This window comes from Myotis brandtii, unplaced genomic scaffold (assembly GCF_000412655.1).
Source record: "Myotis brandtii unplaced genomic scaffold, ASM41265v1 scaffold115, whole genome shotgun sequence".
Taxonomy (NCBI): Eukaryota; Metazoa; Chordata; class Mammalia; order Chiroptera; family Vespertilionidae; genus Myotis; species Myotis brandtii.
This window is the reverse complement of record NW_005353967.1, coordinates 3,469,469-3,491,866: the sequence shown is the minus strand read 5'-3', so window position 1 is coordinate 3,491,866 and position 22,398 is coordinate 3,469,469. Positions and strand designations below refer to the sequence as shown.

Here is a 22,398-nt window from a genome sequence, read left to right as displayed (position 1 = left end):
TCGGAGACCCAGGTTCTTTTCACCCTGTGGCTCTTTCCTCTTTTAGGATCTTGTTCTCTACTCCATCCAGCCAGTGGCTGGCAAAAGACAGTACTGGAGGATGTGAAGGGAAGGGGCTATATTTTTGGGACTGAGAATTCAGCTGAGGGCCCTCCAAAGTGAAGTGGGGCTAAGAGATGTCTACCTGTGTGCTCTGGAGGAAAAGAATAAGAGGATTCATACAGAAAGGAACATGTGCTGTATCACCAGTCCCAAATCACATTATAGGTGAGGTAGCTGAGATTGCAGGGACCAGATAATTATTGGCAGAATTGAAAATAGAACCTAGGAATGCTGAACCTTAGACCTGACTTCACTGACCCCAAGAACCATATATTTAAAGAGCCAAGGAAATGCAATTCTGTTGAACTCATAACATTTATTTTTGTTTTTACATGTAGTTACTTAAAAAAATTACTTGGCTCAAATATTATAAAGATGAGGAAGAATTTTCATTTGCTTAGAAAGTAGCTCTTAACTCTTGAAGACTTATATCTGATAATAAACAGACAGCTGATTACATAGGCATAAGAATTTAGGTGCAGGATCCACCTGAACTTCTCACCATCCCTTTCTTCCCTTCTGAACACAGTCTTTGAGGACCATGGTGATACCTGGATAAGACTATGGTTTGATATCTTTGTTCCTCCTGTAAGACACCCAAAATGGGAACATTATTATTTCTTTAGCTCCCAGGAAGGAGAACTGCTCTTATTCAGGATGAAGGACGTGTTTATTCATCAGAAATGTATTTTACCAGACACAGAAGAATTGTGTTTGCTTGCTAACAACTCACTGACTCACAATCATCTACTGATTCTAGTACTTCTCAACTAAACACATTCATATTTTTTAGATTTGTGAAAGAAAATATAAGAATGATCACTTCCATTTCAATTGTATATTCTTGTAGAAAGCTAACAAATGAAACCACCTTACCTTAAGAAATTAAAATTAAAAAAAGAATAAGGGAAAAAAAGGACAGATGTATTTTAAGTCATTCTGACTCAATCTGATTTGCTTAGTCAGAAGTTATTTGTTAGCATTTTGTGAAAACTGTATTAAAATTAAAAGACTGTTGGAATTTTGGGGTTGGTTAATTCATTTCCTGGTAAAGTTACCTAAAGCTAACCAATGTGTACTCTACTAGCTGAAATACATTAGCTTATAAACACCTTGGATTTAAAGGATTTTTTTTAATTTGAGAGATTTCTTTCTTCTAATTTATATTGTTTATTACATACACAAAATAAAAATGTAGTAGTTGCAGATTTTTGAAAACAATTTCTTTTAAATACAGAGTATCCAGAAAGAAAAATTCCTGGCCTAGGAAAATAAAGACTTCTTTAGTAATTGAAAAGTACCTGTACAATGAGAAAGATGGAAGTATCAGACACATCTTTTTCAATATAATTTCTCATTGCTCCAGAATATGTTTAAAGTGATGATTCCTATTTTTTGCTATAAAAACCTATGTGCTTGATTACAGGGCCCTGCTCTATCCCCTGCTGGAGTGGTTATATAATATGCAGTATATGCACTGTATTAGTTTTCTAAAATCTGAACAATCCTAAAAACACAGCTGACACCAGAGGTTTGGATAAGGGAGCATAGTCCTGTGTGAATGTTCTTTTCTGGATGGCTGAGTGAATATAAAACAATCACAATCTCCAAAGAATCATCCAGTACTAAGAGCTTAAGTGTTGAAAAATGAAACTATCTATACTAATAAAAGGGTAATATGCTAATTAGACCGGATAGACTGGACGTCTTCCGAACGTCCTTCCAGACAAAGCCACGGTGGCGGGGCCGAGACAGAGGTGATTAGGGGTGATCAGGCGGCAGGGCAGAGCAGTTAGGGGCGATCAGGCCAGCAGGAAAGCAGTTAGGGGCAATCAGGCAGGCAGGGGAGAGCAGTTAGGGGTGATCAGGCCAACAGGAAAGCAGTTAGGGGCAATCAGGCAGGCAGACAGAGCGGTTAGGGATGAGCAGGCAGGCAGGCAGGTGAGCGGTTAGGAGCCAGTGGTCCAGAGAGGGATGTCTGACAGTCGGACATCCCTCGAGGGGTCCCAGATCGGAGAGGGTGCAGGCTGGGCTGAGGGACCCCCCCACCCCCTGCATGAATTTCATGCACCAGGCCTCTAGTTCTATATATTTGGAATGCCTTGGCACCTACATCTTTTCTGTGAAGTAAAGACTAACAAGAAATATGAACACAATAAAAATTATTAAATAAAAAAAGGAATTGGAATAGGTTATCATACAAAAAAAATAGTATAATTCACAAGCGGATGCAGAGAAAAGCAAATGGGAAAAAAAATGAATACCAAGGGAAAAAAACAATTATATAGATCCTAAAGGACAATCTTTAGCTGTGATTGTGAAGCTTAAAATTGGTCTATGATCTTTCTAGAAACCAAAGCAACAAAAAGGAGATATAATCTGTTCATATTAACCTAAAATAGAGCAAATACCAATATTTCAAGGAAAGCAAAGCTTTTATCAGCACAGAATTTTAAAAATAAATAGAACTGTGCATATGTATATATAAAAATAACTAAAGATTTACATATGTGCATGCACTTATAAAATGTTTCTTTATACTTTATGAATATACCTTACGTTTACATAATACTTTATATATTATACATTTGATATATAAAATAGATTTTACAAATTTTTAACAATAAAATTATATTTAGATGTTGTATAGTGTGTATTCATAAATATTAATACAAACACAGAAAAGAAAACCATTGATATAAAGTTACCTGTTTGTACCCTTCCATACCTGATGACACACGTGTGATCTCCCACTTCTACCCTCCTCTAGACCCAACTCTGGAGTGATTCCATCCTGGGTCAGTCTACACAGCCACCAGGAACACTTTTCTTGTACTTTTATTGGTTTTACTACAAAATGATGCCAGCAATTGAACAGGCAACACAGCATAGAGAGGCAGCTGCAGAGCTCATGACTAGCACTGGCTCGATCAGAGTTGATGGAAGAAGAAACAGGTTGGCAGCACCCAAAAAGTGCCAGACTAGCAGGAAGCTAGCTGTCTTCCAAGTCTTTGTAACATATATTATTGTGGTCAAAACTAAGAACTAGTTACTCCAAGCTAAAAATTAAGGACAAAAGTATGCCATCCCTGTTAGCTTCTCTGGATACCATTTACAATTCAACTGGCCTCTCTGGCCAGTTTCACTGAGGTCCTTACTTTGGGTTTTAGGTTTTCATTCTCTTTTTCTCTCTTATTTTTTTTCAGTAGAGTTCCTCTTTTCCTCTTATTTCTTTCTTTTTCCCCACAATTTACATTGTCTTGTTTCTAGAACACCATTCCGGCATGGTAATGAACTCTTTTAGTCAGTTTTACTAATATTTGTTGTCTATTATCGGATGGACTGCTCCTCCATGCCCACCTGTATCAGTGAACCTATGGCTGGTTTACCTTGATTGCTGCCTCTTCCTTTAGTTCTCCTCATAACACATTTTCTGAGCCAGCATCCTGGCCACCAGCATGCATGGACTCCAGCCTTCAGCTTGTGGTCCCTTCCTCATAGTCCTATTCTAAGACTGCAGGTAAAATATTGACTCTGACTGCTTTTCATAGTTAATGCCACCCAGGGAGAGTGAGAATTTTGTGGACAATATTTGTATCCTGGTAATATAAGCCTATATATTAGGGATATACACTTGGTCATTTTTCTATTTTTATTATTTAAAAAGGCAATGTTAACATTATTCTACAATTGGCATGACACACACAGGGGTTCCTTTTAGCATTTGTTCCCTACACAGTATTCTCATGAAAGCAAGTTGGGGATTGTTAGTATTATGTTTAGCTTTTTCTTGCAGCTGTGTGTGTGTGTATGTGGGTGTGTAAAGAATTCTGCTTACTGTAATAAAGAACATTCGTTTTAAGGCTCTCGGTATTCTTCTATTAATAAGAAAAATTAGGAATTTTCTATATCTCAAATTCTTTCTATAATTTTGGAGTCTTTTAAAAAATTGTATTGCTTTTTCATCCTCTTACTTATGATGAAGATAACATAAACATTTTCAGCTTTTATAAATGTTCACTGACATCTTGGGAAACAGGGGATGCCAAGTTCAGATGTGCAGTGAAAATCAGCATCATAAAAGTGTCCAGAAAATGTGTTTTAACTGCCAATAAGTATAGGGAAATTCATGGAAAAAAATATTTATATGCTTAGAGAATACTTATTTTGATGACACTAAATATGGGTTGTAATCTTCAAATCAGAATATGATTTTCAGAATGATTACAGTATTAAGGTTCTGGAATTCAAAGCCATTTTTGTCCTGTGTTATTGGAACGGTTTAATGTAATCTGAAGTATGTTCATTTGTTTTTGTGCCAATCAGTAAAACCTTTCTGTTGCAATTCAGTAATGGGCCTTTATTTTCAGGGACTTTTTTAATTTCTTTGGACCCCATGATGATAAGTAAATATGCAAGATTTTACATGCTCATTAAGTCTGTTTTCTGGGAAGATTAAATTTTCCCCAAAAAAGACATTCAATATCAAGTTCGCTATGAAGGTTTACTTGAGATGACCAGTTATAAATTGGACATGTCTACAGCGTGTTAACACTGATTTTTCATCAGCTTAATGAATCTGACTTGGTCTTCTTTGACATGTTTGCTGACTTCCTGATTTCCAAGGAATCAAAACACTGCTACATTCTCCACCAATTTAGGTGGCTCTTTGGATATGATCCCGACAATGAGTAAGGATAAATGCAAACTCTTAATGATGAATCTAACTTCCTTTATTAGCAATTTAGCATGTGGTACATGGAAAAAAAACATATAATAAGGAACTCAATTGGCCTAAAGTTGTCAGCACAACTTTTCTCCCTACTTGGTAGAGTCAAGAAGGACAGATGCATGTTTGGAGTACATTCATCAACCTAGTCAATAAAGTAATGTGTCATTTCCTATGAACAGACACAGGCCTCATCACATTTACTCATGTCTACATCCTGGAGGCTTAGGACTTAGGGAAAATTTAGCTCATTATTTTAAACTTAATGACAACGTGGACTCATCATCAATTTATTTTTTTGAAATGTAAGTCATGTACTACTGGTCATTGAACATGCCTCCCCTCTGACCACACCAGTCCACATCAGTACATGAGAAAGGTGACCAGAACTGGAAGTTTGAGGGGTGCATGGGTCCCCTGTCATACCCTATACCCTGTCGATGAGAAATTGTGATTTGACTGTAGAGTTGATTATGCTTGCTTTAGGGTTTAATGGAAATAGTACAGTTCAGTGCACATTTTGCTCCACTATATAATGTTCATCTTAAGAAAGACAAACCGGTAAGTCACAGCATGTTGCCGTTTCTGCAGAGCACATATGACGTGAAGACTGGAAAACAGGTACCACCATGTGATGGAAAGAGCAGCAGAGGGAAACAGAGCTTACATGCTGATCAGGCCTTTATCACTATGTCTGGGAAGGTCCTGATGGTGGCAAGAGACATAACCTTTCCGGGGGACCTGGAGTTTTTACTTGGAAAAGGAAGAAATACAACTAAAAGATCTCTCAGGCTGTTTAATATTTTATGGTTCATGAATAAGAGTGGGAAAAGGATGTTGACATGTTGTGGTACCTTTGACCTTGCCTCATTTTCTTTAACACAAGTTTAATGGAGTCCAAATTATCAATATTTTCCCTTCAGTAGAAGCATTTTTTGGTGCATTGCTGAAAAAACACTCTGCCTACCTTAAAGTCATGCATATCGTCTGTCCCATGATCTCCTACAACAGCGGTCACCAACCGGTGGTCTGTGGACCACTGTTGGTCCGTGAGGTCCGAAAGGTTGGCGACCGCTGTCCTACAATGTTTACTGTTTTTCTTGTCACATGCAAGCCACCTGATTTTGGTGCAGGGCATGTGAAAGAGTCAAGACCTCTTTTATCCTTGTAGATATTTTTGTAGGTTGTTTATAAAATGTCTGTCATGCGTTTCCTTCTTGCACCCACATTCTGGGGGATCCCTATACTTGCCTCACTGATTGGGCTTAGCTGTGTGACCTGATAGGGCAGGAGCAAGCAGGTCCAAGCATGAGCCTAACCAGATCTAAAAGGGGTGAGCTCAACATGTGGAGTTTCAGCTCTTCATATGTGACGCTAATCAGAGCTGACTTTCACATCCTGGCATTGTTATGTGTGTTCCTGCATCTTCCCCATCTATGGGGTTCTTCCAGGCTCCCAGTCTGTGCACTGTGTGTTTATTGACCAGGCAGGGACTAATCCTCACCACCATGTGCTTTTCTCTGGTTTTGTAACCAACATAATTACCCTTACATTGCTCTTCATTGCTTCTAGCATTTCCATTTTCCATCTGAGAGCATTTTCTCTGTGTCTGAACCAGTCCTATTAGAATGTTGTTTGTTTGTTTGTTTTGTTTGTTTTATTGTGGGCTTCTTAGTGGGATATTCATGTTTGTCTTTATTTTACTCTCTTTGTAAAGGGTATTTTGGTTTTGAATGGAATTCTAGTTCAGCAGTTTTCTTTCTCTTGTAATTTGAAGCTGTCATTTCATTGTTTCCTGGCTTTTGTCATTTCTATTGATAAGACAGCTGTCAGTCTTGTCTCTTTTTCTTCAGGTAGCTTTTGATTTTTGTGTGTGATTTTGGTTTTCTGTAGAATTCCTATATGTACCTATGTGTGCTTTCTGTTTGGGATTTTAGAACTGCTTAAATCTATGGTTTTCTATGTTCCATCAGTTTTTGAACATGCTTGGCCATTTTATTTACAAATATTTACTCTGTCCCATTCTTCCTATCCTCTCTTTTTTGGGGGGATTCCAATTTTGTTAATATTATAACTTTTTACAATACACCATATGCATTATTTCTTTGGTGAAATTCTTCATTTTTTATTTTCTTGAATCTATTAATTACAGTAATTTTGAATTCTATTTCTGATTATACTAGCAGCTAAATTTCCTGTGAGTCTGCCTCTATTATGTGTATATTCTCTTGGATTTCAATCATTTGGTCTTATCTCCTAGTAAACGTACTAATGTTGATAAATGAGGGCATTGTTTATGAAACGTTTAAAGGCAAAGTAATGATTTTATTTTTAGCAGATGGGGTGGTTGGAGTTTATCCTCAATCACTTTCTAACCTGGCCTATTGAGGTTGTTCTCACTCCTAGAATGAGGCCTATTGTACTGTCAATGAAAATCCTGTGGTGTACCAGGGCCCCTCCTTTCCGGCAGAGCCTCGGTTCCAATGTTCATCTCCCAGCCCCACCAGGTTGCCAAAAACTTTACTCAGCTCCTCAGGCCCTCAGCTTTCACTTTCTACTCTGCCACTTGTCTACCTAGCAGATGCTTACAACTCAACAAATTCCCTTTTTGAGGAGGAAAATAGCACTGGGTGTCGGACTCAGCTCTGTGCCTCCCTTTGCTCTGTACATTTCCATCCCTTGTGTCCTTTTTAGTTTAATAGTTTTCTGATGCCTACAGAAGGATCCATTAGATACATGCCAGGCCACCATAGTTAGAAGGGGAAGTTCTCTTTGATTTTAATTTTAAGGCTGAATTATAAATAGCAAGTTACATTTACACAAACTATAAAAATTCCTGAACCTGTGAACCTCTTTGTAATTTTTCAATCTCTCATGTGAGCCAATCAGTATAGCTGACTTTACCTAGTTTCCTGCCCATGGACAGGGAATAATATTGCCAACCCTGATGTAAACTTTGGGAAATAATTTGAGACATCTTACTAGTATACAGAAATCATTTGAGATCCATTGGAGAGAGGGGCTGTGGAATTCACAGTTTGACAAATCACTCCTGTCTTGAAGTGTTAATTACGCTTTTATTCATTTTTCTTTACTCATAAATATGCCCTTGGTTTGCTCTGAAAAACCTTCTGACCTCATTGCATGTAGGATTAATGTCTCGTGCAGAGTGGCTTGTGCCATCCCTCATGTTTTTTGTGTGTGGATATTAATTGAAGTCATGCATCAGTGGGCTCCAAGGCACAGGAATCTGGGACTAGGGCCCTGAAGACTGGGGCCAGAAAGATTCCAATCAAGGTGGACAAGCACACAAAGAAAAGGTTGGAGATGCATGAGCAGATCTGCTGTTGATTAATTTATTATGATTACAGAGGCCTTTCTCCCCCTTTTGGCTTATTGAAATTTATAAGTAGGATTTAGTTGCTATTTGCAAACACTTGTCCCTCCTCCCTCCAAATGCAAACATTATACCTAAGTACAGCCCTGGTAGGGAAGGGGATACTGTATTTGTGGAGGAAGGAATTATTAGTTGGCCTTTAGCCATCTGCTAGTAAAGTTAAGCAGAGTTATTTTCCTCCTGGACTTCGAAGTCTAGTAAGAAATTAGCATGAGTATAGAGCATTGCTGGTGGAAAGTGTTGCAATGGTTCATACAGAACCTTTGGAAGCTATAATCTGCTGTGCAGGTGTCCCCTAGCCTAGAAGAAGAAGGAAGAAAGAAAGGGAGGCAGGCAGGGAGAGAGAGGGAGAGAAAACACATTTTAATCTTTGAAATTGGCAGATTGTGTTTTGCCTTTTACAATACCCATTTCCATCTTTTGATTGTTCCTGGCAAGAAGTGTACATAAAAGTGGTCTGTAATAGGAGCTTTTCACATTGAACATCTGGTTGTATTATTCCATTTCGCTTTTCCCCATGAAGATTTTGAGTAATCTAAGAAAAAACAAATTGCCTTCCTGGAAAAAGCAAAATGAACAGTTTCTGAAAATGTGGCCCCTATATTGAAATTTAATTAAGATAATTGTTATATTGGACCTTTAGGGAAAAAAAATCTCCTCTTCTCTATATAATATATGTGGTAAATTGTATGGCATAACTGAATGTACCTCTTTGATAATTCTTTTGGCATCTCCTCTTTGATTCAGCACTGCCCAAGCGACATGCCTTGCTGATCAGCCAAAGCCTGTGAAAGAATACAAATATCCTGAGAAATTGCCGGGACAGTTATACGATGCAAACACGCAGTGCAAGTGGCAATTTGGAGAGAAAGCCAAGCTTTGCATGCTGGATTTTAAAAAGGCAAGTGATTACTGGCCAGTGTTCAGTGCACTATTATTCATAAAACCGTTTTATTCAGTGTAACTGACATTGATGTATTCTGCACTTATTGGGTACCTACCAAATGTCAAATCCTGTATGTTAGGGCTGGCCCCGTATAACAGGAAACACATGTTTTACTGGCAAAGAAAATGATGACTGATACTGTTGTGGGTATCAGTTTTCACTTGAGAACGACTTGGCCTGTTAGGTCACTTCTTTCTCTCTGATTTATCACGTGGGAGATCAGCAATTACTTTTGGTTGGTGTAAGTTGGCAAACTAATACTCTGCATTATTTTAAAGTGGTATTAGAAAAACAAGGTCCACCATTACCTTCCACCTCTTTAAGCATAATTTACTATAAAGTAGCAGCTTATCTAGGGCTTTTGATTACTAAATTCTCCAAATAAAGTATATATAGACAAGTTTCTTGAAGGAGATGCTAGCTAGTTCACCAACCCCAGGGACATCACCTGCATGTTCTCCTAATATAAATTCCTCATATAACACAGAGAGGAGTGTTCTTGCTGGACAGAGAAATGGAGATTTAGGAACTTGCTTTACTGAACCACAAGGAGACCTACCCATAGATTAAATGAAAGTAACTCTTTTTGAGATTTCTTTCATTCTAGTTTATAATAGAATTAAGACGAAGGTAGACAAAAAATATATAGTCCTCCAGAAACCTCCAAACATTTCAAAATGCACCAGAATATTCCCAATTTCTAAACTCAAATAGAGCTCCTACAAAGGTCAGTTATAGCCATGTGCCAGACTGGGTTTTTATCTCCTCAGCTGAGTCATCTCAGCTTGGACCAAGAATAATAAATCAGTCCACATCAGTATATATTCCATGGGCACAATGTGAATTTCCTAAGAATTTTTTGAGTGTTACTCTTCTTTATGTTAAAAAAAAAAGTGCTTAAAATGAATGTTGTATTTCAAACTAGAAACATACTTCTGGTTTCCACATTACTTTGCTCTGTGACCATGGATTATGTCATCCATGATATCCTCATACCATTTGGAAAATATAGAAAATAAGTTAATGTGCATATTTTTCCATTTTTTCATTACTGAGGAAATATTTGCATGCAATGAAACATTTGCAGGGAGCTGAGGCAAATTTGTCACTCACCTGTGGGTTTCCCTTCTCTCCAGGATCATGTACTATGTTACCTGTCATGAGAGGTCTAAAACAATTCGCCTCTATATTTTTTCTAGTTTTATAGTTTTCGTGTGCAAAAAAGTAAGCCTATTATCAGTTACTTAATTATGACAGTAGAAGAAAAACCTTTTGAAATAAAAAAAAAACTTTTCAACAAAATGTCAGCTCATCATCATGTAAATTTGTTCTTCAACACAAATAAACTTGATATATTTTGTCTTTATAAGTTAAATTATATTTTTGTGACAGAATCTCTAATATATTGAATTCAAAATTACATATTATATGGCAATTAGAGATTTTTTTATTTTTTATGTGGACTGAATTATCTCAGGACATTTTTAATTATGAAATTTATCTTTTTTAATGAACTTCTGAAATTTTATGAAAATAGTTCTATTTTGTTAGGTTGAAATGTAAAGAATAGTAAGTCTTCTGATAGAAGAACATGAAAGAATGAATGGGAAGAAAATTACCCAGTGCCTACGCCAACACCTATCACATAAGAGCCACTTAATTAAATTTGCTGAGCAGGGTGATAGATGGATGGATGTTACTTTAGAAAGGGATGTACCTCTTCTAAGTACCACATGCTAATTAGTTTCAAAAGTTAATATACAGTGCAAATGCAAAGGCATCTTTGGATGCATGTACATTTGATGTATATGTATGTATGTTTACATACTAATGTGTAAACTCCCATGCTTAAATGGCCATGGTTTTCTCTGTTACTGATGAGTTACATAGTGATAATCAAATTTAGTGATAAAAACAGCCCACTGCTTGCAAAACAAATAATTGTAATAGATTGTATACCTTTTTATTACATCATTTGTAATTACATTTTCAGTTTACATTTTTGGAGAGCATAATACAGACAGTTTGAGAAAATGAATCTGCTGACACTTATTCACAATATAGAAACAATAAATTTTCAACACAGTCATTGAAAATGGTTTTATGGAGGTGTTAGGTTGTAATGTTAAAATGCACCAAGTCATATTACTAAAGTTAGTTTTTGCAAGCATAGATCTTAAATTAGGAGATAGAATAGCAAGTGAGAGCCTTCATTAAGATAGTATTTCTTAGCTGCAAAAATAAAATCATGAGTGAACTATCTACTTGGGCTTCAACTTGTTTTCTGAGTTAAATATTGATTATTATAAATTTTGTGTCTTCATCAAGTAGCTATATGCTTTGTCAACATTGCTTGCTGCCCTGACCCTGCAGTCTGAAATACAAGCTGCCAGAATACTTGGAAATTTGATCACCTTCGTGTCCTGGCTTCTGTTGAAATTGGGAGCTTCCCCCATGCCCAGAACATCTTACATTCCAACTCTCACGCCCTAGAACCATGATTTAAAAGGGTCTTTGTTCTAAGAGGACCCTGAAGTTTTATTAAGAATATAATGACGTGCAACAACGATGCTGAATTTAATACAATAACTGTACATTATGTCCAGCGGTCAGCTAAGTCAAAGTACGATAAATGTGAACAGGAGTAATTGGTTTTGTTTGTTTGGTTGTGGTTTAATTTTTACTGTATTATCTAATTCTTTGAGGTACTAGAAATTTTATTTGTTTTTCAGAATAGAGTGTCTGTCATGTTTTATCTGATGGCAGACAGTTATATCTATAGGGTACCAAAGTATCAAATAATTTTTGATATGTTGAAAAAACAGTAACAAGGATTGTATGATATTTTAAGGGTTTTCTAACTCTATGATTTATTTCTGGATATATGGATGGATCAATGGACAAGGCAGCAAGATTCATAATCCTCTTTAATTTGAAAATTGGGGATTCAGACTTGGATAACTTAATGAAAGATGGGGTCAAGGATAAATTATAATATCTTAGGTTTTATTGTTTTGTTAATTTTAATTTTTTGGAGTTGTCTGCAATGTCTGGATTAGGCATATTTTACTTATTAATTTTTTAGCCTCACCCTAGGATTGATTTTAGACAGAGAAGAAGGGAAAGAAAGAGAAAGAGAAACTGATCAGTTGCCTCCTGTATGTCCCCAACCAGAGGTCAAATACACAACCTTTTGGTATATGGGACTCCAACCAATCGAGCTACCAGGCGAGGGATATATTTAACTTATTAGTTTAGAAAATATAATTTTTGTAAATTTATAATGAAAAAACAAATAAAGTTTCAGGGATGAACCAAATCTAGAACATGAATCTTCAGGGTTCTCACTCTATCTATGCATCTACTGCTAAGCAGATAGCAGTTTTAATTTATATCAGTTGTTTCCTCTTAAAGTTTTCATGGGTCATTTGTAATACTGATGACCTTTTTTCTCCTTTTAGGATATCTGTAAAGCCTTATGGTGTCATCGGATTGGAAGGAAGTGTGAGACTAAATTTATGCCAGCAGCAGAAGGCACCATTTGTGGGCATGACATGGTAAGATGCTGATCTTAGGCACATACAGTGTCATATTTAGATGTCAGTCTTTCAGCCCATTCATCTCTCCTCATCTTGCCTTGGTATTTTTAAGCCCTTCTTTCTCATATATATGTGCAGACCTACACATGTGAAAAGATTGTGTTTATATTGCTATCATGAAGAAGACTCTTTTTTTTTTCACTTTGTTCAATGATATAATTGATGAGTTGGCTGGAATTAAGAGATGTGGATGTTCAGGCAAAGGTGACAGCTGAACCTATTTAGTAAGGGAAAACATTAAACCCTTAACGACCATTTAACCACCTAGAGATCCAGCACTAAGTAGTAATGTTAAAGCCACAGAGCATAGATTTGGAGAAAGGGGTCTCCAAATGCCCCTCATGGAGCTGAGAGGGGTCAGGGCTGTGGGACTTCAGTTTTTCAGCTGGGGTGAGGGAAGGCAGTAGTGAAAGAGAGACTCTTTTTTTGCTTGTAGCAAAGAACCAAAGAATTCAATAGATGAGGCTTTAGTCCTCAGACTTACTTATATTTTAAAATTTTAATTTTTCTTTCTTAAATAATATTAAATTGAACTATTTGAAATTGTCACTCCCATGTGCCAACAATGATCAAATAGCAACAATACATCCATTAATAACTGAAATATTTTTACCGGCCTCTTATAAAAACAGCATTTTTTTTCCTCTCAGAACAAATCAGGTGGCTCTAAATTGCCCTACCCCTCACCCCAGGACAGGCTCTGCCAGCCACAAGGAACAAGGCAGTTACTTACCTCCTCTCAACAGATGGCCTAGGTCTACACCAAGCCATAGGTAGAAAATCCAACACCACTGAACACAATGTGAGATCTTGTGTAGCCTTTATGTGGGGTGGGAGTGAAGGAACCATGTAGATGTTAGCATGAATCCACATTGATGGGCCCTTCTCTTGAGAAAGGGCAGCTGATAGCATCTCCAGGGACAGACAGCTCTGTGCAGATTATTTCATCTTAGAAAGCCCTGTGACCTCTGACATGCATCAGTTATGACCTCCAGGCTCTGAGTCCAGGTGCCTTCGAGAAAAGTCACAGCCCACCTGCCAGAAATGACAAGGTGTTGAATCATGTGGAACTTCCAGCTGGATTGCTCTACCTGAAACTCGGTCTCAGCTGAAAATGAGATGTGAAAAGCACATTGTTTTCAGGAGAGGTCGGCGTCCATTCGCTTGAGAGCTGACTATCTATGCAACATTACTTAATTAAATGTGTCCAGTTCCAGAAGCTCAGCTGGGGTTTTTTTTTCTATTTATGTTCCATTTACATGGATTTATAGAGCAATGATAGGTGTGGAAAGACAAAAGAAACATCCTTAAGTGTGTTTGTGATGTGCTACAGAAATGACAAGGTGTTGAATCATGTGGAACTTCCAGCTGGATTGCTCTACCTGAAACTCGGTCTCAGCTGAAAATGAGATGTGAAAAGCACATTGTTTTCAGGAGAGGTCGGCGTCCATTCGCTTGAGAGCTGACTATCTATGCAACATTACTTAATTAAATGTGTCCAGTTCCAGAAGCTCAGCTGGGGTTTTTTTTTCTATTTATGTTCCATTTACATGGATTTATAGAGCAATGATAGGTGTGGAAAGACAAAAGAAACATCCTTAAGTGTGTTTGTATGATGTGCTACCAGACTCCCCGTGACTGAGCATTAAGCATTACAAGAGTGCTGATCCACCTATCTATCCATGAGGTCATATCTACTATTTTTTTTAACTTTTAGTGGTGCCGTGGAGGGCAGTGTGTGAAATATGGTGATGAAGGCCCTAAGCCTACCCATGGCCATTGGTCAGACTGGTCTCCCTGGTCACCATGCTCCAGGACCTGCGGAGGAGGGGTGTCCCACAGAGACCGCCTCTGCACTAATCCCAAGTAAGCAAGTCTGAATTTCCCAACTCACAAGTGAGCATCTCTCTGCCACAGCCTTTCAAACAGTGTCTGTACCTGAGCTCAGTCGTACTCATTCTGTACTTCAAATATTATTGTAAGAACCATTACATAGGAAAGCCTTTTCCCTCAAACATTTCTAAAACAATGATTTTTTTTTTATATGAGATGCTTGTAACTATCTAACCATAGCAAAAAGTAATAGATCCAACAGTGATATTCCAAAATTGGATTGTAACCATGTATACTTGAAATGCCAAGGGCGTGCCTAAAACAAAGAAAACATCATAAGAAAAGTATAGAGGATAAAAATGAACAAGAACAATTATTTTATGTGAAAAAACATAATTTTTGGTTTTTATCAAAAATATTTACCTTTCCAATATGTGCTTTAATTGTGGTGGCCTCCTGTTATATGACAAGAATGTTAAATGCAGTCACCAGTACAGTGGAGTGAATAGCTTTCTAAATCCTCTTTTTGCGCCTCGGTTTGTTTAAGTTATGTCATATTGCCATTATCTCAGTCCTGGCTTTAACATGTGAGACCCAATAGGTTCCTGCATGGACAGGATGCTCTCATCCTGGTGGTCCACATGAATTCTGAGCGTGTAGCAGAGAACCTGGGGCATTTGCTGTCAGTGCCAACAAGTGGAAGGTGACTGTTTCTTCTGACCCAATTGGGTGCCCTGGCCTTGTCGCAGGAAGTTAGTAGTGGAGAGAAGTGGTATAGTTCAATTTCATTCTCAGTTCTGCTTTCTATCAACTGTGTAATTCTGGGAGAGCCACTGCCCTCCCTTGTTGTCCCCTCCTTTATGGAATTCGGACCAATGCTGACCTTATTCCCGCAGAAGGAGGCTGGGAGGCGGCATTAACAAATACACACAAACCTGCTTACCACATTCTAACCTCTTCTGCCAACATTGTAAACTATACACTCAATAGAAAAGGAAACACTGCCCATGTCGTTAATATATAAGAAACTATCAGTGACTACTTAGTAAATGACTTAGCCCTGTAAGTAATTTAACATTATCTGCTACATCTCTCCAATAAGCCCAATTTGAAGGAAGGGGCAAGTCCCTATTAAAATGTAAGGTTTCTAACAGCAAAATATGTGTTCCAGACCATCCCATGGCGGGAAGTTTTGTGAAGGCTCCACTCGCACTCTGAAGCTTTGCAACAGTCAGAAATGTCCCCACGATAGTGTTGACTTCCGTGCCATGCAGTGTGCGGAATACAACAGCAAACGGTTTCGAGGGTGGCACTACAAGTGGAAGCCTTACACGCAAGTAGAAGGTAAATCCCAAACCCTATTCAGTAGTGATAGCCTCCTACTTTATTATCTTTCCTCCTGAGAGAACTACATGATAGATGGTGTGGTGTTCAGGTAGATCAGATACCCCTATATGAGATCAGTGTCACAGATCCCTTTCTGGGGTATTTTGACACATGGCCACTGGCATCTTAATCTAAACTTGACCAGCTGTGTGGTCAGAAATTAACAAGCCAAACAGAGAACAAGTTTATAATACCATTAAGTTTAGAAGTGGTAAAAAATGGAAAGTAGATGTTTTATTGTCAATGAATCAATGCTTATTTTAATTACAAATCCCTATAGTTGATGGTGATATTTCTATAAGCATGTCACCCAATGAACGCATAATTGCCAAATAATGAAAGAACAACTTTAGTATCTTTTGGAAAATCAGATAATTTTAAAGTATACTATATTCAGAAAGTCTTGATCTATAATATAACTATAAACCGAGATGTTTATTTGTGACATATGTAAGATTTTACTCTCCAGTTGGAGAAAAATATGCATCAGTCTTATGATTATTATAACTTGAGCTTGGTAGCTTAAGTGGTATGATTTAAAAATAAGTCCAAAGAACATCTAATCATATTATTCTTTGAAATTTGGAATATTGTCCAAGCAACACTCAAGAAATACATAACTTGGAACTTCTCATGTGACATTTACTTTCTTCATCATAATATATAATATTTTCATGCTGAGAGGTTTATGAAATTAGTAGATTATGGAAAGAAAATTTTCAGCAATTTCATACAAAGCATTCTTGGTGGTATTTTCACTCTTTAACTCAGAGAAAATTAAGCCAGTGAAAAAAGTAGAAAGAACTTTGAAATTGGGGTCAAAAAATGTGCATGTTATTCCTGACCTTGCTAGTCTTCAGTAAATAAACGTATTAATAATGGAAGCACTAAATTTGATCTTAAAATTGTTCAGGTGGGTCTCTTATAAAATAAAGAAAATATCTGTAGATGAGTCTTGAGCCTATGAAAACTCCTAAGGCAGACAAAAACGTTCATCATAAACTGTTCCCTTCTTACCAAGGAGAAAACAAAGGGATATGGTTTTTACAAAAGTTTATATTTAATCATATAAATCATAAACCCTTGAAATGAGAGAGGAAGTGAACTTTACCAGTCTTAAGGATATGATGATACCCATGTTCTTTATGTATCAATATTTTTTATAATAAATTTTAGAAAACATAATTTTCTGGAGATTTCATCTAAAAGTGATTCCCTCTATCAATTTAAAATATTATGTATTTTTTCAACTGTATTAGCGATTAAGAAATTCAATGCTTTTATTTCTTGTTACATTTTATTTGTGAGAATTTGACATATTGTTACAAAATTGTAGTGACTTTTTTGCATTTCTACAAGAGAGTAGTTAATTATGCTAGTAGAATAGTTAATAGTAATGTTCTAGTTCAAATCAACAAATGTTTATTGAATGCCTACTATGTGCCAACCACTGTGTAAAGAACAAAGACTAGTAGAGAGCTGAGTAAAAAGTAACAGTGAACATTTAGATAATAAATTAAAGGGGAAAAAACAAGCCTAAAGAAACAACCATACAAAAATGTCTTTGCAATGTATTATTGTGTGGGAGTTTATTTTATGGGCAAAAAAGAAAAAAAAAAGTCTATCTAAAATTTAGAGCAAAAATGATCAGAGCTTAAGTATCTTTCTTATTTGTGTTTGTGTGTGTATTTCTTTTTAAGATCAGGACTTATGCAAACTCTACTGTATCGCAGAAGGATTTGATTTCTTCTTTTCTTTGTCAAATAAAGTCAAAGATGGGACTCCATGCTCGGAGGATAGCCGTAATGTTTGTATAGATGGGATATGTGAGGTAATAATGATCGTTCATTCATTCAACAAACATCTCCAGACAGTCTGCTTTGTGCCAGGCATCCTATAAGAAGCTAGAGAGAACAGACAAAAAACAAGCCCTTTCAAGTCACAGCCCAGTGGGGGAGAAGCCAGATGTACACATGCTGAGACACAGTGGTTTGTGGCACTGAAGGTGCAGAGCACAGGGAGAAGGAAAGAGCTGGTTCTCTCTTAGATGTGGATCTGGGATATTTGCAGGGCTCCTTGGAGAAGAGAGCTTCCAAGCTAAATCTGAAAGGGTGAGTTGGAAGGGGAATGTTAGGGAGGCAGGCAGAGGAGCATAGGTTGGTAAGACCCAACTCAGTCATCAGAGTATCCAGAAGGCAGGCAAGGGTTGGGGTACGGGGGAGGTGAGGGATGGGGAATGGGCTCTCACAAGAACAATCGCTGCCAGAACGAGGAGTCCGGTTTTGATCATTGTGTCTGTGTAGATCAGGCACTGAGATTGGGAACTAGTGGAGTTGTGGGATCAGATGCAGTGGCTGAATGGTAGCGTGGAGAGTAATGAAGGGGGGCGGGCAGCTCAGAGCCGAGAGCCACTCTGCAGCTATTCCAGGGGTCTCTAGAAGACCCAGTAGCCTCAACATCTATTAGAGAGGGACTTAGGTGACAGGCTGGGAAAGACTCAGTGACTAAGTGGACATCACCCTTATAGCTTGTTACCATGTGCAGAAGTAAGTTATGGAAAGAATTTCATTATAAACAAAGTGATGGTGTGACCAGATCACACACAGAAGTTACTCAATATTCTTATTCACTGGAGTCCAACAATCTCAGTCCAAGTTCTAGTTTTCTCTAAGTTATAGGGCCATAGTAAAGTAGAACCACCCACTAAGACCTCGGTGTAATTCTTTTTAATGCATGAAGATTAGGCTAGATGATTCTATTAAAATCTTTTTCAGCTTTAAAATGCTCAAGTCTCTACCTGTTTTGTCTAATTAGTAGTTGATTTGTTAAATATTTCAGTATTTTCAGGTATTCTTAATGATAATATTGCAATCCCTTATTTGTAATTTTGAAATCTAAAAATCTATGAAATAGAAAGCTTGTTTGGATGGAAAATATAAGCTGACCTGAATTTGTTTGGTGGTAAAAACCTTCCCTGAAGAGATGTAAGACTATTTGATAGTTTTCTTTTAACTGCATAGTATGAAGATGTCTGCATTTTGTTATAGAAATATCATTGCTATCTTAGGCCCATCTGGGACTTTCACATTATATACACAATATGTCAATTTCCATCCTAAAATCTCTGAAATGCATCCATCCCTATGGATTACAAGCAAGGGATTGTGGACTAGTTATTTCATTTCTGAGTAGATCTATAGACGTTGTTAGGAAATATAAAACTAACAAGAATTGTACAAATAATGAGTTCCTAAGATTGTAAGAGGGTGAACAAATATGCCCTTTATATTATTTACTGCTGGGAATTACTTCCACATGGCATGTGCTACTTCTCTGCCATTGAACAAGGAGATTCAAAAGCACCAGGGCACATTCCAGTGGACCCTTGTGAGAACACATTGCTTGTCGTTTGTATTAAGTGCTTTATGTCAGTCTGCACTTGACCCATGTTTCCAATATAACAACTGGATAGATGCAATTCAGGGCTCAGGATACAATAGCTGTGAGCAATCCTGAAGAGTTCGGGTTATGTTTGACATTTAAAGTTTTCCAACTTTGGGCCTGAAGAGTAGATTTGCAGGCTTTCTGTGCACATATTGGGTATCCAATAAATATTTGTTAATTTCCCTGTGTTGGTGGAATTTTCAACTATAGCGGGGAGGAGGTTTCCTGCTTTAGGTTTGTGATGTTGCTCGTGTTATCTTTTCTTTCATGAATGATGTGTGACCTCACGAATATCCCAGAGAGTTGGATGTGACAACATCCTTGGATCCAGTGCCGTGGAAGACTCTTGCGGTGTGTGCAAGGGGAATAACTCAGACTGCACGGTGCACAAGGGCCTCTATGCCAAGCACCACCGCACCAACCGTGAGTATGCCACAGCTGCCTGCGGAGGTTGAGAGACAAGATCGAAACGGGAACTTTTTGGTGGGAAGAATTTGAGGTGTAGTGAATGCAGCAGGTGTTGAGACCCTTGACAGGAGGTGGAGGTGAGCAGTAGTGTCAACAATAAAAATTAACAGGTCCCACAACTGCCTCCTTTTCTGCCTACTCTCAATCCTTTGTTTTGATAGAAAGTGGTTGCCAGGTTATTTGAATTAGAATCATCCTTAGGAATAGTGAAAATTACAATAACTCTACTTCAATTACAAATAAGTCACTTATAGGATTCTCACGTTGTAGTTATGGAGTACTGAAGGTGCTGAGAGATTTGGCCTTGGCATAAATAAATGAAATACCCCATCCTCCCTGATCCTGTCTGCTTTAATCTAGAGTATTATCAGATGGTTACCATTCCTTCTGGAGCCCGGAGTATTCGCATCTATGAAATGAATGTATCTACCTCCTACATTGCTGTGCGCAATGCCCTCAAAACATACTACCTGAACGGACACTGGACCGTGGACTGGCCTGGATGCTACAAGTTTTCAGGCACTGCCTTCAACTACCGACGGTCCCACAGGGAGCCGGAGAGCTTGACCTCTGCGGGGCCAACCAACGAAACACTGATCGTGGAGGTAGATTCCAGCCTCATGGTTTGGGGGCTTGGATTTTGGGGTCTTCTAGCATTTCTGTAGGTCCAAGGCTATTGGTGTAATTTTAAGTGCACAGAAGCATGCTTACAATTAGGTAATGCATCAGAAACAAGACTAATCAATGCATAGGCTGAATGGGTCAGTGGACTTTTTTAATCATCTTCATTTCTTGGTGCATGATTAAATGTGTATTTATGCACGTCCTGCAGTTCCCATGTTGGGGTCTTTATCTGTCAATCTTTACAAATGTCTGCCTCTCTTCTGTAAGCTCTATGGCTGGGAGAGGCTCTGTGTGTGCCTCCTGACCCTGGACTGCTTCCTTCACCCTGTGGTAAACTATTCACCCTACATTCTTGCCTTGATTATTTCTCTCTCACCATCTCAGGCTGTTAGCTATAATAATCATAGAGAAAGAGAAATGGGTCAGGGTTGAAAATGAGTTCAGCTTATTAGGAACTGTTTTTGTGGAAGAAGAGTCACAGAGCCTCAGGGTGTCAGAAGGGGAACATCTCAATGGCCTTGCAGTGCAGCCCACTCTCCAGGGTGCCAACCTGCCCTACACCGATGGAGACTTAAGCTGAGTTGTCAGGGAGGGGACTGTGGTGCCAGGGTGTCAGGGAAGGGCCAGTGTCATTATCCACTGGAACATCACATCAAGGATGCATAATGGCTCGGAAATGCAGATGTCTATCAACAGGATAATGGTGATGCTACTTTAAAAATAAATAAATAGATAACCTACTCACTGAGATCAGTGGATCTGGTACACTTATGAGAGAAAAGGTGATTACTGATCCATGTGTTCAGGTTTTACACGGGAAGGTGAAGAGTCCAAATGCAATGTTATACCCTAAACCATGGCTCACGGTTATGCTGAGCCTGAGAGATCAGCTTGACTAGTAAGATATGTTTCTCCTGGAACTCCTGGGTACACGCCAACAGGCACCCAGTCACGTGGGAAGTCCTCTGACTTAGCTTTGGCAGTGGCATGGATGACATCACTTCAGCGTCCTGGGTTGTTACTAGGAAGTTTGATGGTGCTTTTTAAGTATCACTTTCTGATTCGCTCTCATGGGGAGGATTTGCAGGGAAGTCAGAAGGAATATGGAGAGAAAGCAAGAGATAACCAAATATGTTTATTGGGTGGCAAAGACATCTGACGTCTTGTGTGGAGGAAACACTAAGTATATGGCAAGTCAGATGTCTATATAGTTACTAGATATACTTGAGTCCAGTTGGGAGTTTATTCCTGTTCAGAAAGTTAATGCAAATTTTGGAGACTGAACACTGTTTATTTTATCACTTTAAACAACATTTTGTTGACATTGCTATTGTTTCAAGTTTTTAAAACAAATCGTGTAGTTATTGGTTCCATTTTAACTAGTTATATTTCCCTTCATCTTATGTTGTAGCTTCTGCTTCAGGGAAGGAACCCGGGCATTGCCTGGGAATACTCGGTGCCTCGGCGGGCCGGTGAGCAGAAGCCCAGTGCCCAGCCCAGCTACACGTGGGTCATCATCCGCTCCGAGTGCTCTGTTTCCTGTGGTGGGGGTAGGTCACTTCTTTGTCTCTCCTGCTGGTGGGCACAGAGGTGCCCGGAGCACGGTCAAGCTGTGACATGTACTACACCGGTCCTCATCATGCCCTAATGAGTCACCCAAGGTGTCTGCCTAAGAGTAGCAGTAATATTCCCAGAAGCAGAGGAGAGAACACTGGTCCTGAGTATCACTTGAAAGCCTCAACTACTTTCTCGGGTTCATATGCATTAGCATGTAGCTTTGAGGAAATTCTTTAGTGAATTGGTTTCTGCTTTTCATCTAATTTAAGGGTGTGGTTTTTGGCATAATTTTGTTATGAAAGTCAGATGAAAA

At 38.3% G+C, this 22,398-nt stretch overlaps 1 protein-coding gene across 1 annotated transcript in view; it reads left to right on the top strand.

Annotated features, from left to right (window-relative positions):
- ADAMTS16 (ADAM metallopeptidase with thrombospondin type 1 motif, 16) overlaps positions 1 to 22,398 on the top strand; it is a gene marked incomplete at its 5' end in the record, with an annotated part of 106,576 nt that overhangs the window by 45,701 nt on the left and 38,477 nt on the right. The window contains 8 exons of the mRNA XM_014550383.1: positions 8,976 to 9,129; positions 12,636 to 12,731; positions 14,491 to 14,639; positions 15,778 to 15,950; positions 17,693 to 17,823; positions 19,736 to 19,859; positions 20,265 to 20,509; positions 21,940 to 22,078. Coding sequence (XP_014405869.1) covers positions 8,976 to 9,129; positions 12,636 to 12,731; positions 14,491 to 14,639; positions 15,778 to 15,950; positions 17,693 to 17,823; positions 19,736 to 19,859; positions 20,265 to 20,509; positions 21,940 to 22,078 — 1,211 coding nt within the window. The remainder of the gene's footprint in view (positions 1 to 8,975; positions 9,130 to 12,635; positions 12,732 to 14,490; positions 14,640 to 15,777; positions 15,951 to 17,692; positions 17,824 to 19,735; positions 19,860 to 20,264; positions 20,510 to 21,939; positions 22,079 to 22,398) is intronic.